A 16,270-nucleotide genomic window follows, 5' to 3' on the forward strand; every position below is an offset into this window, starting at 1 on the left:
TTACATTAAAAATATATATTTGTTTAGCAATTGATGATTACTCAGATAATCTTACCTCGATTTCAACACCGCTACATTCACGATTCGCATACCCTGTCCTCATAGGGGATACATTGATAATAATCTTTATTTTATATAGCGCAATTTATGCAACACATCTGAAAATGCTTTACAATTCAAGAATAATACATAATCGCAAATAATCACAGCAGACTATATACGTTAAAACAAAACACAAGTACTGTGCAAACTCATAAAAAGACAGTTCCTTACACAGGCTGAAATGCCAATTTAAAAATGTGTTTTTAGGTTTCTTTTAAATATTGACATTCTTTGAATCCTTAATTATCTGTGGAAGAGCATTCCATAACTTGGGTGCATAGCAACAGAATCTCCCATAGACCGGAGCCAGGTTTTTGGGACTCTTAAGAGCCCAGCATCAGCAGATTGTAGGTTTCTCACAGGAGTATATTCAATTAACATATCAAGATGTAATTTGGTGTCAAACCATTCAAGGCCTTGTATGTTAAGAGTAATATTATAAAATCATCCATAACTTAACCGCTAGCCAGTGCAGGGATGCCAAAACAAGTGTTATATGTTCAAATGATTTAGGTAGTTGGGACTCAAGCAGCATACGGTAGCCTATTAAGAGCATGTTTTGAGACACCAGCAAGCAAGACATTGCAGTAATCAAGTGGAGAGGAGACAAAGGCATGCACACGTCTCTCCACATCAGATAGAGAGAGAATAGGTCTTCATCGGGTTATGTTACACAGGTGAAAAAAGGACACCTTGGTAACATTTCGAACTTGCGCTTCGAAAGTTAGACGAGCATCAAAAGTAACGCAGAGATTTCTCATTTCAGAACTCGCTCTAATGTCAAGCCCATCAATAATGAAACTGAAGCTCCCTACATTACTCAACTGACACGGAGAACCAAGCAGCATAACCTCTGTCTTATTGCAGTTTAGCTGCAAGAAATTCTGATGCATCCATAATTTAATTTCCACCAAACAGAGTAAAAGTACAGAAACAGCTATTGTGGTGTCAGATTTAATTTGAAAATAAATCAGTGTCATCAGCATAAGAGGTGAAAAATAGCTCCGTGGCGACAAATTATCTGGCCAAGTGGTAGCATATAGCATATAGTTATTAAATAACAAAGGCCTCAGAGTAGAGCCCTGTTGGACACATGTGGAAACTGGACTGGAATTGGACGAATAACCCCCCATCGAAACAAATTGCTTCCTGTCTGACAGATAAGATTTAAACCAGATAAGATAACACCCTGTTCTGCTCACTCTAATATAGACAGTAAGTAAAGCTTGCGAGGTCACTCTGTCATTTTATTTGAATAGCATGAGAAAGAATGTTCCTAGCACTCAATTATGCTTTTAAAAGCTGAGACAACAATATTATATAGATCAAAGAACATAGTCAAAGTTCTCCAAATGGCGAGCCAGGATACATTATGCATTGATATGGTGTGTGTCACTTAAATCGTATATCCTTTTATAGGAGTCAAAGAAAACTGCAGTTGCATTTAGCTTTCAAGCAACAGAAACTGCAGCAAATTCAGATACTGCTGGAGCAGTGACCATCCCCCCAGGTATTACCATTTTGATTTTCTGTTTAGTTACACCGGGTAACAAATTATTATTATTTTTTGGTTCCTGGGTAGTAAGTGTTATTTCCTAATTGCTTATGCCTCAAAAGTATAGAAAATGGCTATAAAACGTGTCTTTTCGTTTACATAAAGTCAGAAAAAACAACATATGAATCCAAATTAACATGTACTTATACTAAAGTATAAGTCCAGTATATCCTGGTGGAAGCGCTCGCCTTGCTCCTCCGAGTACGCTCCCATGTTCTCCTTGAATTTATCAAGATGAACATCAAGGATATGGACTTTGAGGGACATCCTACGCCCATTGTGCCGTAGTTCTTCACCAGAGTCTCAACCAGCTCCACATAGTTTTCGGCCTTGTGATTGCCCAGGAAGCCCTGAACCACTGCGACAAAGCTGTTCCAAGCCGCTTTCTCCTTACTAGTGAGCTTCTTGGGGAATTCATTGCACTCCAGGATCTTCTTTATCTGTGGTCCGACGAAGACATCGGCTTTGACCTTTGCCTCAGACAGCTTAGGGAAGAAGTCTTGAAGGTACTTGAAGGCTGCCAACTCCTTATCTAGAGCGCTGACAAATTGTTTCATAAGGCCCAATTTGACATGCAGTGGTGGCATCAGCACCTTCCAGGGGTCCATCAGTGGCTCCCACTTGACGTTGTTCCTCCCCACAGAGAACTCGGTCCGCTGAGGACAGTCCCGCCTGTAGTAGTGTGCCTTGGTGTCCCTGCTGTCCCAAAGGCAAACATAGCAGGGAAACTTGGTAAAACCGCCTTGGAGACCCATCAGGAATGCCACCATTGCAGCCTCTTGATGCCATCTCGGAAAAATGCAGATATGTATCCACTTAGGCAGCTGGAACTAAACTGAACTGGTGGGCTTAAGGCCCCTGTATTTATACTACTATTTATATTACTGGAAAGTTCTAGAAGTTACTCAGCACTGAATCTATCTGGAATGCTCTGGAAAATAGGTACATTTCAAAATATCACTGCCCTGGTCACAAAAGCAAAGTTTGTGGGGCGTAATAGCCATTTTCTATACTTTTGAGGCATAAGCAATTAGGAAATAACACTTACTACCCAGGAACAAAAATTGTGTTACATAGTGTTATCAGTGGATGAATTTTATGCCTTGGAGAAACTCTATTGAAGCCATGTGTATAAGTGCGTTGTGTCAAGTGATTTTGTCTTAGGAGACTTGTGAATGGTAGATGTGGTGTCAGTCCCTTTGAGGCAGTGTTTTATGGTTTAATGTATCATTTTCAGTCTGCCCAGCATCATCTGATACTGTGCTTGACCTGCTCACTCAAGAAAAAATACAAGTAATGAATAAAGAAATGTCTGAAAGAAACGACAAAAAATGGAAACAGATGCTGACTGTAAGTTAACACATTATTGTACGCTTGTATTTAAATTACTCTGCATTCATTATGTTAAAAGGCTAGATCATTGTGAAAAATTGATTCAAGATTGAATTTGTATGAACATGTTCACAAATTGTTATTTGACATTATGTACTAATAACTACAATGCAAAAATGAAATGCATTACAATAGGTGTTTTTAAAAAAAAATTACTCCTTCGTAATATATCTGGCAATTAATTTTGAATGAAAACTTTAGATGTGTTTTTTGTTTAGGAGGAGAAAGAAAAGAGCAGTAGGTATGCAGATGAGTTGGCCAAAATGGAGCTGAAGTTGAAGGAACAGTTGAAAATAAACGAGAGCTTGAAACTGCAGTTAGCTGCAGAGAAGGATCGCTATAAGGTCAGTGTCATTTGAATAACATTACAGTGTGTGTAGAGCACTTGTAATCTTCTTTTTAAAAAGACCATTTGAAGTATTCGGTATATTCTTATATTTAATGTTGGCAGCTATTTTCTTTGTGGTTAGTACAAATTGCAAAGAGGATTATAATATAAAATGGTTATACAAAATAAATTGCAAGTACAGTTTTTACACACACATCATCTAGATCAGTGTTTCCCAACCATGGTGCTGTTGGGCACAAAGAGCCGTGGAATTTTTTGAAAAACTACATGTGGGGGGACCTTGCCTTGTATTTGAATTAGTGTTGGAACCGGATCACATACTGTACTCTTGCTCTCCAGGTGTGCATGACAGAGGCAGTATTATGCTGCGTTCATATGGGAGTCATGTGGTGCTCAGTGTGTTTTTCAAACCTTAGAAATCTCAAATGTTACAGCAGTAAATTTATTTATGACCCAGAAATTGACAAATATTTGAAGAAAAGAGATTTTGGCGCTCCCACATTTACTTGCAGTGATGAAGCTGAACGTGAAACTATGAAAGTGAAAAGTGGTGAACCAACACTTCTGGGGGAGCTGTCTGCAATGTGGATTTTCGTTTACAGTGGAACCATCTTGCCCTCTTCCACAGTGTCTCATGTGTAGGGAGAAACTCTCAAGCGTTGAGGGATCAGAATGAGAAGCAAACATGATTGATAGACTGTGCAACTGTTTCTGACAAAGCACTGGAAGCAGGCTACGTGGGCGCGGAGCTTGTAGCAAAGCCACAAAAGTCACACACAATCTCAGAGACATTAATTTTACCAGCATGGAAAGAAATCATGAGAGTAATGTTAGGTGCACATGCAGTCAAAGAAATTGAAAAAGTTCCCTTTTCGGAGAATACAATAAATCGCTGCGGTGATGACCTGTCAGGTCATATTGAGATGGTGCTCCGAGAAAAATTCAAATCAAGTGGAAAATTTGCATTGCAGCTTGATGAATGAACGTAAACCAGTGGCCATACACAACTCTTGGATAATGTAAGGTACGTAGACTGTATCAAAGTACAATAAAGTAAATGATGTTAGAGGAATGGCAAGGGTGGTAAACAGCTTAAACCAAGGCAATTAGTGGGCGAGTTCATTTGGAGACAATATGGTGGTGTGGCTCAAAAAATAAAGGTATCTAGGTGTGCCACAGGCAGCAGAGAAAAGGTTGGGAACCACTGATCTAGGTGCATTTTGCTTGTGTTGTTTGAAGCCCTAAAATAGTTTAGTAGGGTTCAAATTACTTTTAACTGCCTAGTAATGGCCAAATGTATAATATGGAGTAGGGATGCAACGGTTATAATTTTACCACACTGAAAATGGACTGAAACCTACATTTGCATTAAATTCAAAACCAAACGATACCAGCAAAATAATTATTTATTATTTATTTATTTTGTACAATAAAAAAAGAGTTGGCAGTGTCAGCACTAATACACCAGCATTTTTGGGCGCTCATCTCACACTTTGCTAAATGTGGACAATTCATATTAATATCCCTTAATTTTTAATATGGTAACATACAATAGAAGTTATCACAAGACTTACCTGATTGCCCTCAGTAGGTATAAGTGTGGCTTGACACTTGGTCTTGTTCAGATGTTTAGGGCTGTTTTTCTTTTTAGATTTATTAATGAAAGACCCTAGCGATCGTACTACCAGGCATATGCAAACACTCGGCTTGCGTACCCTAAACCTTTTGTTAAAAAAATACATTCTAAGAAATAAAAATCTGATGGAATACAACTGCAAAATGAGCAAAAGGGATACTGAGGACGTAAATCTGGAAGCTGCTTTAGATGCTGCTGTGAGCAGTTCAGCTTCATTTACTGTGTGTATTGAAATGTTATTTGCTGTACTCTGTTGGCATATTGATGGACTTCAAGTGCAAGGGCCTTGCTGTATATGTATTATAGTGACAGACTAAACCAGCACACTAAATGAGAACTGTGTGAATGTTTTGGGGGGGTGGCGTCAGGCCTGGGTTCTAGCTTTAGTTGTTTTGCTGTCATAAATCTAGCTGACATTTTAAATTAGAAGTGTTTCCTCATCGGGCACTATTTTAAAATGCTGCCACACATCTCAGTCACTTTGAAGCCAGCCTGCAGTTCCGTGGAGCTCATGTAGCTCAAAAACCATGAGCTGAGTGCGAGTGATGCAATAACACTGCATTGAGCTTATCTATCAGTAGAAAAAAAAAAAAAAAAAACTGTGCATAATAATGGTATGTCCTATTCCATTGGCAGCAAAAATCCATTTCTGTTTTAAACTTTCATTTCAGTTTTGCCAAAAACAGATTGGACAAAATTAGCTGGTCATAACCAACTTACATCCCTAATATGGAGCCAACTAATCATGCTTGTTATAATTGGAACACTACAGAAGTGTTTACTTTTATTTTATTTATTTTTTTCTTAATGTTTTTTTTCTCTCCCAAATTTGTGATATTTTCACAAATAGTACTGTTTGCATTTTCACATTGGCAAGCACAAACCTCGTATTCTCCTGTAAATATCCTGCATTCTGTATACTAAGCCTGTATTCTGGCTCAAATAGACAGAGACATACATGCTCAGTATGTGCTCTGGGCAATACTAGATTACACAAAGACTGCTAAAACAAAGAAAGATAATTGTGTGTTTCCTGTAACTGTTACTGTAACCATAAAGCAAAAATAAAAAGCTAATGTTCCACAATAAATTGTTAATATGAAAATGACACCTCCTAAAACAAGTAGGTAATATTAACCATTTTAACTTCTTATTTTGGTGTACTTTTAATGTTACATTTTTCATTAAATAGAAATAACATTGTATTGAAATATTGCTTTTAGAGTCGAGTGACTGAAAAAGGGAAGGACGTGAATAAGCTAAAAGAAAATCTGAAATTGTTTTTTAAAGAGGAGGAGGTATGCAGATATTGAAGAAGAACTGAGCTTGCTGAGGTTCCTTACCAGTCCTTTATATAGCCTTTGCATATGAGAATTTGAGGGTTGGATTGCTTTGCCACATAGTAATAGGAGCAGTGACAGATAAAAGCAGCCATAAAAAGGGGCTGTGAAATTCTCTTTGAACAAAGAGAAGTTGTTAATTCAAAATGTATAATAAAATGTTAAAGGGGAGACCAATTAAATTAAAAGCTTTATGACATTTTACAGACTAAAAAATTAAAAAAATAAATTAAACTACATGTGACTTTTTATGGTAGAAAGATGTGATGGTGGATACAGTAGGATTGGTATTTTGGATTGTTCTGGGAAATACATTGCAAAGGTATTTTTTGAAAGAAAAAAATGAAATACTTTTCTATACAGATATATGAATATTTTTGTATAGAAAAGTCTTCCTAGGCCCATCTTGAAAAGAAAGTCTCATTAGTACACATTGTAAAATAGTGAAAAGTCACTTGCTTTTTTTGTTGTGTTTCCAACAGGAGCTACAGGAAAAAATAGAAAGCCAACTGGAAAGAATAACTGAAGAGCAGAGTTCCCAAGGTGCAATGCAGGTTGGCGTGACTCAGCCAGTGCTCCAGCAGTACACGATTCCATATTCACCAGAAAACCTGCCAGCCACTCTGGTAGCAGCGAGACCCCCTGAACTGCACTACGGAAATCCCTATTCCACACAGCACAAGAGAGGTGTGTTATACAGTGGAGAATCTTAATGTGAATGTGTGTGGCCTCATTATATGCCTTTCTATAAGATTTACATTAAAAGATTTTTGGCTGTTACTGGATAAACAGTCAAATTTAGAACAGCTTTATTTCTCATTTGCTTAGATGTTTCAAACAGGCAAGTTAGAGTAATGAGAACCATGCTGTTATTGCCTGGCGTATTTTCATACACATATAAACTGGATTTATTGTTCTGTTTTCAAGCAGATTTTTTAATGACTTTCAGTCTTATGCAGAATTTAATGAAAGATGTGTCAGGTTTTACATTATTTAAAAAAAATAAAATACATGGACAAGGTCAATATTAATTTTCTGTTTAGGAAATGTTCTTTTTGCACAAGGTAAAAGTATAGTAGAGTGTTATGATTGATTTTGCAATTTTTCATAGTTTTTAATATCAATTGTGTGCTTACATGATATTTGTATATTGCTTAAAACATGTATAGGATATATTTGGTCAAACTGCAGGACACAATACAGTATTTATGTTTTCCCTGGAATGATGAAAGATGATTATTTCCCAGGCTGGATGATAGGGCAGAATAATTAGACAAGCCTGGATTATTTTAATATTACATTTAAATACATTATTTTTTTTATATAAATATAAATCTGTGTTTTGAAGCAAATCAAATAATCCCTTTAACATTACATGTGTGGCAGAGCAAAGCTCTGCCCTTTTAAATTGGCAGGGATGGGGTTAACTTCCCCTGCCTGCCTGGGTTTATTATGTTCAGGTGGCTGGGGTTGATTAGTTGATTAGGTTGATTAACGATCAATCAGCGCCCAGCCACCTGATATAAAAGGAGGCCTCAGCTTCTCATTTGGGAGAAGGGAGCTGAGGAAGCAGGTTGGTGGTTTTTGTTTTGTGGTTTTTTGAATTTTCTAAATCCAGTGAAGGCATTGCCCAGCCTGGAAACTTTATTTTTGTGAGTTTTATTTTTGCTTTATTTGTGTTTGATATCTGTTATTTTGCCCTTGTGCACTTTATTTTTGTTTATTTATAATAAAACAGTTATTTTTTTCAAAAAAAAAAAAAATAATAATTATCCCAAAAATTCCACCAAACAAAACAAAAATACTGCTCTGAGCCTCTAGGTGGCGCTATCCCACTGCTCTGACACCAAATGTGGCAGGCTGGCGAGTGGATCAAAAAAGACTGGCCCAGTGACAGACTGCAGTTCAAAACCAAAATTGGTTTCCAGGCTGGGCAATGCCTCACTTAGAAAATTCAAAAAACCACAAAACAAACACCAGAGCTCCCTCCTCTCCCAGAAAAAAATACTACTTTTATTATAAATAAACACAAAAATAAAGTGCACAAGGGCAAAATAACAGATACTCAAACACAAATAAAGCAAAAATAAAACTCACAAAAATAAAGTTTCCAGGCTGGGCAATGCCTTCACTGGATTTAGAAAATTCAAAAAACCACAAAACAAACACCAACCTGCTTCCTCAGCTCCCTTCTCCCAAATGAGAAGCTGAGGCCTCCTTTTATATCAGGTGGCTGGGCGCTGATTGATCGTTAATCAACCTAATCAACTAATCAACCCCAGCCACCTGAACATAATAAACCCAGGCAGGCAGGGGAAGTTAACCCCATCCCTGCCAATTTAAAAGGGCAGAGCTTTGCTCTGCCACACATGTGATACTGCTATTAATCTTAACTACAAAAGCTACCTAATAAAATATACATAAATCAATTATAAAATTTGATTACTTGTAAACTTGGTTGCTTTTCTGGAAGGAGAATCCACCCCTAACCAACACGTCATCAGCAAGCACATAATGGTTCTGTGTGTTATTCACCAATGTCGCTTGTTTTGTTTCGGCCTCTCGGTCACATGTGAAGAGGCCAAAACGGTAGTCGACCGTCTTAGAGCCTGTAGGAATGGTTACCCGGAGAGAGGTGGCTCATAGCCATTTCCTGTCTGCGGCACTGGGATGCATGGTATCATGCATGTTTTTCCTAGCCGGCCTCACGCAGGTAGCTTTCTCGCAACCACTGACAAGGCCTCTGGCCAAATTTATCATTCACTCGGGCCCTGAGTGCCCATCACAGTTCAATAAATCATTTGTTAATAGCAAATCAATAAATCGTCACATTGCGAATTCTCTGTGCTGAGTGTACTATTATAATAATCATTTATAGAGGTTTTATTTTTTTTCTATCTTGTCTAAATTTGATTACATTATAAAACAGTATGTGATAATTGTGTTTCATATTTCTGATCTTTATATTTCTTCCACAGATGGAGCAGATGGTACATTTTCTCCAGACCAGATCCACAGACCTCCCATAGGAGCCCCCTGTTGGGACAGTAACGTGGTTTGCATTCAGCCAGCACGCAACCTAAACAGGCCTGATGGACTTGAAGACTCAGAAGAGCTTAGCAATGTAAATATAAAACTCTTAATCCCTGAATGGAATGCATTCTTCTAGTACCCAAAACCAAAAGCACCCGTCTGCTTAATTCCAGGCAGGGAAGAGACTTGGGTGAAATAAAATATACAGAAAAGGTTTAATTAAAACTGATTTTCCTGAGCTAAGTAGTTTTACGAGAACAAAAAAAAAAATTAATTGGGATGCTGTTACTATCTGTTAGACTAATAAAATTGGGGCTAATTGCTGAAAGAAGTTATAAGAGCAACTCTTAGAAAGCTTATCATTACAGTACTGTGCTCTTTGCTAGTACAGTGGTATCATGACCTGTTTCACATTTTAGTCTAGTTTGCTGCATTAAATTACTATTAACCTTTGCTAAAGCCAATCATTGATCAGACAGGCGTGGTTTGAGCCTTACAGCTTGAAATATTTTAATAATGTGAAATGTATTTTACCTTCCTGACTTCTGACTTTATCTGTCAGCAATGGAGAATAATTAGGAAAACTGTCAGAAGTTGCAAAGCTTGTTTGAAAACTATGATGTGTGCTTAGCCATGTTTGCCACCTTGCTGCTTATTGTAGATGTAGAGTTTGACTGTGCCTGGTACACACATTACAAATGACAAGCTCTTCTCATTTGAGTCATTTGCTGCAGTTTAATTAGCAGAGTACTTGTCCCGATCAATCTGTGATTCTCGCTGGCTTCTTTCTCTTATCCACCCATAAATGATGAGAGAAAGCAATACAAGTGCAAATGTGTGCTTGTTAGCAGATAGCTAACATTGTGCTATAAGAGGACTAGTATATTTAGCCATTTAAATGTCACACAATTTGTCTTGTCTCTTCCAAAAGTAAAATATTACATTTACAGAGTAAAAACCTAGTATTCAGCCAGGAATAGATATATATATTTTTTTTTTAATAAAAAGCTTCAATACTAATGTGCATCATGTATGGGAATTAAGCAGTTTATAAAGAATTCCATTAGTATGTTCTTAACTATTTTTGTTGATGTAAAACAAAAAGATTAAATAACTACCAAATAGAGCCACAGACTATAAAGGTTTAAATGACTCCAAGATGACTCAATTTATAATTATGCCAGCAGTACAGCTAATTAGTATTTTTTAGGTGTATGTTAATGTGCTGTTAGCATTTGTTATAATGTAGTCCTGTGCAATGTTATAAGCTAATTACTTGTTTGTTTTAACATTTTAAATGCAATCTTTCTTGTTTTTTTTTTCTTTCTCCGCTTTTAATGTTTGTTTTGTAACAATGGAGAAAAGTCACTAACTTTTCATGACGTAACATGTTGGGAGTGTAAGAATCTATATGAAGGAAAGCTGTGAAAGTCATGTAGTATTTTTGTAGGTTAGACGTGGCTCTTGTTTTGTATTTGCAGCTGGGATTGGAGGTGTATTTTACTTCTCATACAAATTACAGTAATTGACATTCGTGCCTTTTTACTCTTATGACGTAGACTCTATAATCTGAATTGATCTAATTCTGTTAAATACTTTTTGTTATGTAAAATGTAATGGCTATGTACAGTATGTTAATGGTATGCCTAGTTTTGAAGGCTGGCAGGTATTGTGTAATAGTAATCTTTATTTTTATATAGCTCCTTTCATAGTGGACCACCATCACAAAGCGCTTTACAAGATACGAGACTAGGGTTTGTGAACTATACATCAGCTGCAGAGTCACTTAAAACAACGTCTCACCCGAAAGACGGAGTACAAGGAGGTTGAGTGACTTGCTCAGACAATGAGTCAGTGGCTGAGCTGGGATTTGAATTGGGGACCTCTTGGTTACAAGCCAGTTTCTTTAACCACTGGACCACACAGCCTCCTATGAATGCCTTCCCTAGCTTGCCAGACAGTAACTATATGGGAGAGCAGACCCCTAGCCTTCACAGCAGGGGACACTAAATCCAGGCTTGTCTGTGCACCTGCTTTGGGGACCTGAGGATATGCAGGAGAAGGAAAGGTCAAAAACCTTCTAAAATAATTAAATATAACCCATGTGTTTAACCCTCCTGTGCAGAAGGTTCCTCTGCTTTACCTTTCAGCCGAATCATTCTATTGACAGTTTGTTTGTATTCAGAAACCTTACATCTTACCAAGCCAAAAAATAAAAAAAAAAAAGAATTATTTCAAGTACAGTTACTGTTACCTGTTTTATTAAAAGATGAGGGGGGAAAAAAAAGGTTACATTGTGTGCAGGAGCTGTCTTCATTTTTGCGTTATCTATTATCCAAACTGAGCTCTGGGGTTTCACCTATCCCCCGTTTAGTATTTGCAGAATATTTCACATTAAAGATGCTAAGGACACGTACAGGCATCTTGGCACAATGCAACTACAGCAGAAAGAGAGGAGTTTGGCTGTACATTCTGTCTGCACAGTGATCCTCATCCGTTCCTTCTGCAACTGTTTGTGCTGTCAGAGCTCATGAAACGAGAGCACTGCTGATCAAAGCTGATGAGAGGAAGCAACCCAAAAGGGCAATTTAGCTGATGTGTGTGTGACACGCTCGGCTGCCAATTACTGCATCGATGGATCCCTCCGAACTGATCGGTGGGAAGCAGACTTGCAAGACTGGAACCGCATTCTTGACAGCTGTTCTGTTATCCAGAATGGATTTAAAATTTCTTATGTTTTGTTATAAAGATTATTATGGCATGTAAGGTATTGCAGATTATTTTGTAAAACAGTTTTGGTGTGGCAGCAAAAGTAACCGTAGCTAAATATAAACCATTTCTTCAAAATTTTGCTTAAACATAAGTGTAATATTGAAATGACATGCCACATTTTAAATGTATTTATTATTATTATTGTTATTATTTTATTTTTAACTGTTAAACTTCTGTGATTCCGAGAGCATTACTTCAGGGACCTAAATAGAATTCAGGTTTTTTTTTTTTTTTAAAAGATTTTACAACACAATTTAAAACTAGATTGACACCAGTGAGGAGTTTGTGTGTCAATCTTAAACTGCTTAATGCAATCCATAATACTTATTTCTATTAGAGCTCTATTTTTAAATTGCAAGGCTGCAGATTTATATGGTGTTTATTGTACCATGACCTGTAATTCAAACACAAGATAATAAAATAACTGTAAACATATTATATTACAGCATTGTGAGTGTTCTAGATGTAAGCTATCCAAAGGGAGTTAATTGATATCCATTGCAGTTGTGGCTTGGATTAAATTTAAAATATAGTTTTACCTAATGTGTGGTATTCGAACAATCCAATATTAGAAAACAAATTGAAGGCGTTGGGCAGAGGGTTTTCTCTTATGACATTTAGCCTGGTATTAAAATGCTGATACTCCTTTTAATATAATAGTTAAAAGAACCAACAGTTTGGGAAGAATCTATACCTAAATATTTTAGAATCTGATTGTGTGCCACTAGAAAGAAGTCTGGGACCATCTCCTCATGTTAATTTCCTTTCCATGTATTGGATGAGCATACAGTAGGTTGAACTCCTGTTTAATGAAGGATATAGTAGACCACCCTGTGTGAAGGCTGTTCAACTGCACAACCATGTTTTTTTTTTTTTTTTTTTTTTTTTTTTTTTACAAATATCTGCCCTAAGGGAGATTTTTAAACCCTTTTTTAAAATTAGTTATTTCATTTTATAAGTCACTGAAAATAAGTCATTTTTGTGTTTTGTTTTTTTCTTCTTTAAAATTGTGCAGCTCATTGTTTGTTCAAGGCATCTGATGTACTTAACTTTTAAGAGAAATGTAATGGTGAGATTTGTTTACAAATATTATTCTTATTTGGTTCCAGACTTTAGTCAGTTACATTGTCATTTATTAATGAATTAGGATTCATTTTAATACAGGTATTGCATGTTTGCATGAACGGAAACTATTTATATTGTAGTCTCCTGTCACAGACGGGTGCTTTTCATCCCTTGCAGTGAGTTGCTTTAGCCCGTGTACAGTATGTGTCATGGATAAGGTATGTTAATAGATTGGGCTCATTACTATGTTTGCAATGTTGTGGTGTAAAGGCTTTTCCCTCTGTTTCCACAGGGTGAGCGTGATGCCGAGACTGTACAGTCAGCAGCCAGTGACCCAGGGCATTCCCTGCTTCAGGATCGAAGGGCTCACTTCTGCTTTGATTCTAGGTAACTGGCTTATTCCCACTTAATGCAGACCTTTATCTGTTAGATTACTCTTGACAATCACAGACTGCAGTGCTGATTTAGGGTACCACTATTTGTTCCTGCATGTGTCGGTAGATTTGAATAATAGACATGTTAGGATGTACACTGACAGGGAACTGATTTGTTGCCAGAATTTCATATATAAAGAATGTAGTTGGTAAATAACAGATGAGGCTGGCTGGAGCAGTTTACCTCATTGTAATTAGTGTGCTGGAATTGCCTACTGCTTTGTACCAGTACAATTGGGAGTATTTAGCCTTGTAGTTATTTAAATGTTAAATTATTGCTGCTTGCAAGTAGATATTAACAGTGCACTGCTGCTTTCTGTTAAAACGAACCCTTATATATGTGTATTGTCCATTTGGTTGTAGTTTATTGTGTATTCATTTCTTTCTTTTCAGCATTGATGTGTGTAAGAAGTGCCCACTGTGTGAGGTCATCTTTCCTCCTAATTATGACCAGAGCAAGTTTGAAGAGCATGTTGAAAGCCACTGGAAAGTGTGCCCCATATGCAATGAGCAGTTTCCGCTAGACTTTGACCAGTGCACTTTTGAGAAACATGTGCAGACCCACTTTGATGGAAATGTTTTGAACTTTGATTAAATGGGAGAATATAGTTAAGTGTTTCTGCTAAATTAGGCTGGAGGAGAAGATGCTGTACTTTGTACATTTGCAGTATGCTTTACACTGTAAACATAGTAAAACTACCTTAAGTGTAATCTCATGAGGTAAAAAAGAATAAGTTGCATATACTATCAAGTACACTTTCCCCCATCAAGCTTTGAACTAAAACAAACACATGTAAGATATTACTTAACCAGGCTGGATATTTAGGGTATAGAATAAGATGTTATAATAGTGTATATGTATTTGGGATAAACTACATGAGAGTAAAAGGTCATATTTACAGTACTTTAATGTAAGCAATGAACACATGCTGTTAAATATACATGGCTATACTGAATATATTCAAATTATTTTGGAGGCAAATATTAAGACATTCTTTAGGATTCTACTTAATGAAGATGTCATTGGCTTCTTGATGTAATAATCGAAATATCTACATTTTCCTGCTGATTTTATTGGCACCGCTATTAAATTATTTGCAGCACCTTGAGCATGTAGTTTTACAGTGCTAACAAACATGCATGGGTCGTTTTTGTTTTAAATGTATTATTTTGTCAACGATTTCTATTTACTTAGCATTGCTTTGATCATTTTTTAACAGTTGTATGTTTAAACTGTTTGTAATAACTGAAATGTACAAAGCAGAATTGTTGCATTTCATTATTTTCCTTATTAATGGTACAGGGCAGGGATCCCCAGTCCTGCAGGGTTGTATTGCTGTCTGCATCATCAATAGCTAAAGATCTGGAACACATGCTAATCTTGACTAATTAAACCAATAATTGGTGCAATTAAGTAACTTAGAGCTCTGTTGAAATGAAAACCAGCAGCTCTTCAGGACAGGGGTTGGTGTACAGCATTTGTTCCCCATGTAACATCTGTTTACAAAATTTAAATTAATGTAGCTTTGTGACATCTTTTTTTTTTTTTTAATACAATTCCCTTGTTTTTTAAAAGTACTTATTCCGTGAGCAGAACTGGGTTGCACAAGAGTGGATTTACAGATTTATTTGCCAGAGTAACTTATGCAAATTAGGTAAGGTGTTCAAGTTTCCATACTGGTAGATATTTTTTTTAGTGCTGAAGGAAGTGTAAACTGAACTAAACCGAGTTTATCAAAATGTGTGTGTAATATAATGACTGTGAATAAACTGAGTTAATCAAAATGTGTTTGAAAACTGTATATATAAGAATGGCCATATCCATTGCTTTCTACACCTTTTGATCTTTTACCACCTCCATCACACTAGGCCCTTTATGAAACGCTGATATTTTCCTTTGTAGCAGCTAAGTTTCGAAATTTCTTTCTCAGTATAGTAGCTTTGTCATTACAGTATCAAGGAGTTTAACCAACTGCAGTGATTTGTATTGAGTAAACGTGAACTGGGGGGGAACGAAATGTAAAATATGTTAACACATACTGAGCATCAAAAGAAACTTATCACTTATATTTGGACAAAATTCACTAGATGTGATCAAAAAATGACAAACTTTTAGCGCAGGCGCAGTGACGTTTTATTATGGTGATTTTAACAATTCACATCATGAAGATGCTGCAAAATGATCTGTCGATCTTGGACAGGTGTTGTGACTTTTGGTCTCCCAGTTCGTGGCCTGTCATTGACAGAGTGTGTCTGGTTATACCGTCTCGCCAGGTTTGAACTTACTGGCGGTGAGTACCCAAGACGACAAGCCACAGTATGCTGCCCTAGTCCAGCCTCCAACATGCCGATTGCACAAAGGCGCTGCTCTCTCTCTCTCGAGACGTGGCATATTGTGTGTTTTTTTTTTTTTTTTCTGTGATTTCCTTTATTGCTTTTATTCATGCTTGCAGCTGAAATCACTCCATATCCAGTGTCCAATCAACTGTCTCACTAATTAGGTGATTAAGTGCATATGCTTCAGTCATAGTCACTCAAGCGTGTCATGGTCAAGTATGAATGATCAAGCGATTAAAAAGAAACCAAAAATAT

General features: G+C 36.8%; 1 protein-coding gene across 1 annotated transcript in view; it reads left to right on the plus strand.

Annotated features, from left to right (window-relative positions):
- tax1bp1b (Tax1 (human T-cell leukemia virus type I) binding protein 1b) overlaps positions 1–15,463 on the plus strand; it is a 38,626-nt gene extending 23,163 nt beyond the window's left edge. The window contains exons 11-17 of the mRNA XM_041249034.1: positions 1,522–1,612; positions 2,895–3,007; positions 3,268–3,393; positions 6,857–7,061; positions 9,353–9,498; positions 13,537–13,631; positions 14,072–15,463. Of these exons, the coding sequence (XP_041104968.1) occupies positions 1,522–1,612; positions 2,895–3,007; positions 3,268–3,393; positions 6,857–7,061; positions 9,353–9,498; positions 13,537–13,631; positions 14,072–14,273 (978 nt within the window). The 3' untranslated portion in view covers positions 14,274–15,463. The remainder of the gene's footprint in view (positions 1–1,521; positions 1,613–2,894; positions 3,008–3,267; positions 3,394–6,856; positions 7,062–9,352; positions 9,499–13,536; positions 13,632–14,071) is intronic.
- The last annotated feature ends 807 nt before the right edge of the window (positions 15,464–16,270 follow it).

Source organism: Polyodon spathula, chromosome 4, assembly GCF_017654505.1.
Source record: "Polyodon spathula isolate WHYD16114869_AA chromosome 4, ASM1765450v1, whole genome shotgun sequence".
In the NCBI taxonomy this organism is placed as follows: domain Eukaryota; kingdom Metazoa; phylum Chordata; class Actinopteri; order Acipenseriformes; family Polyodontidae; genus Polyodon; species Polyodon spathula.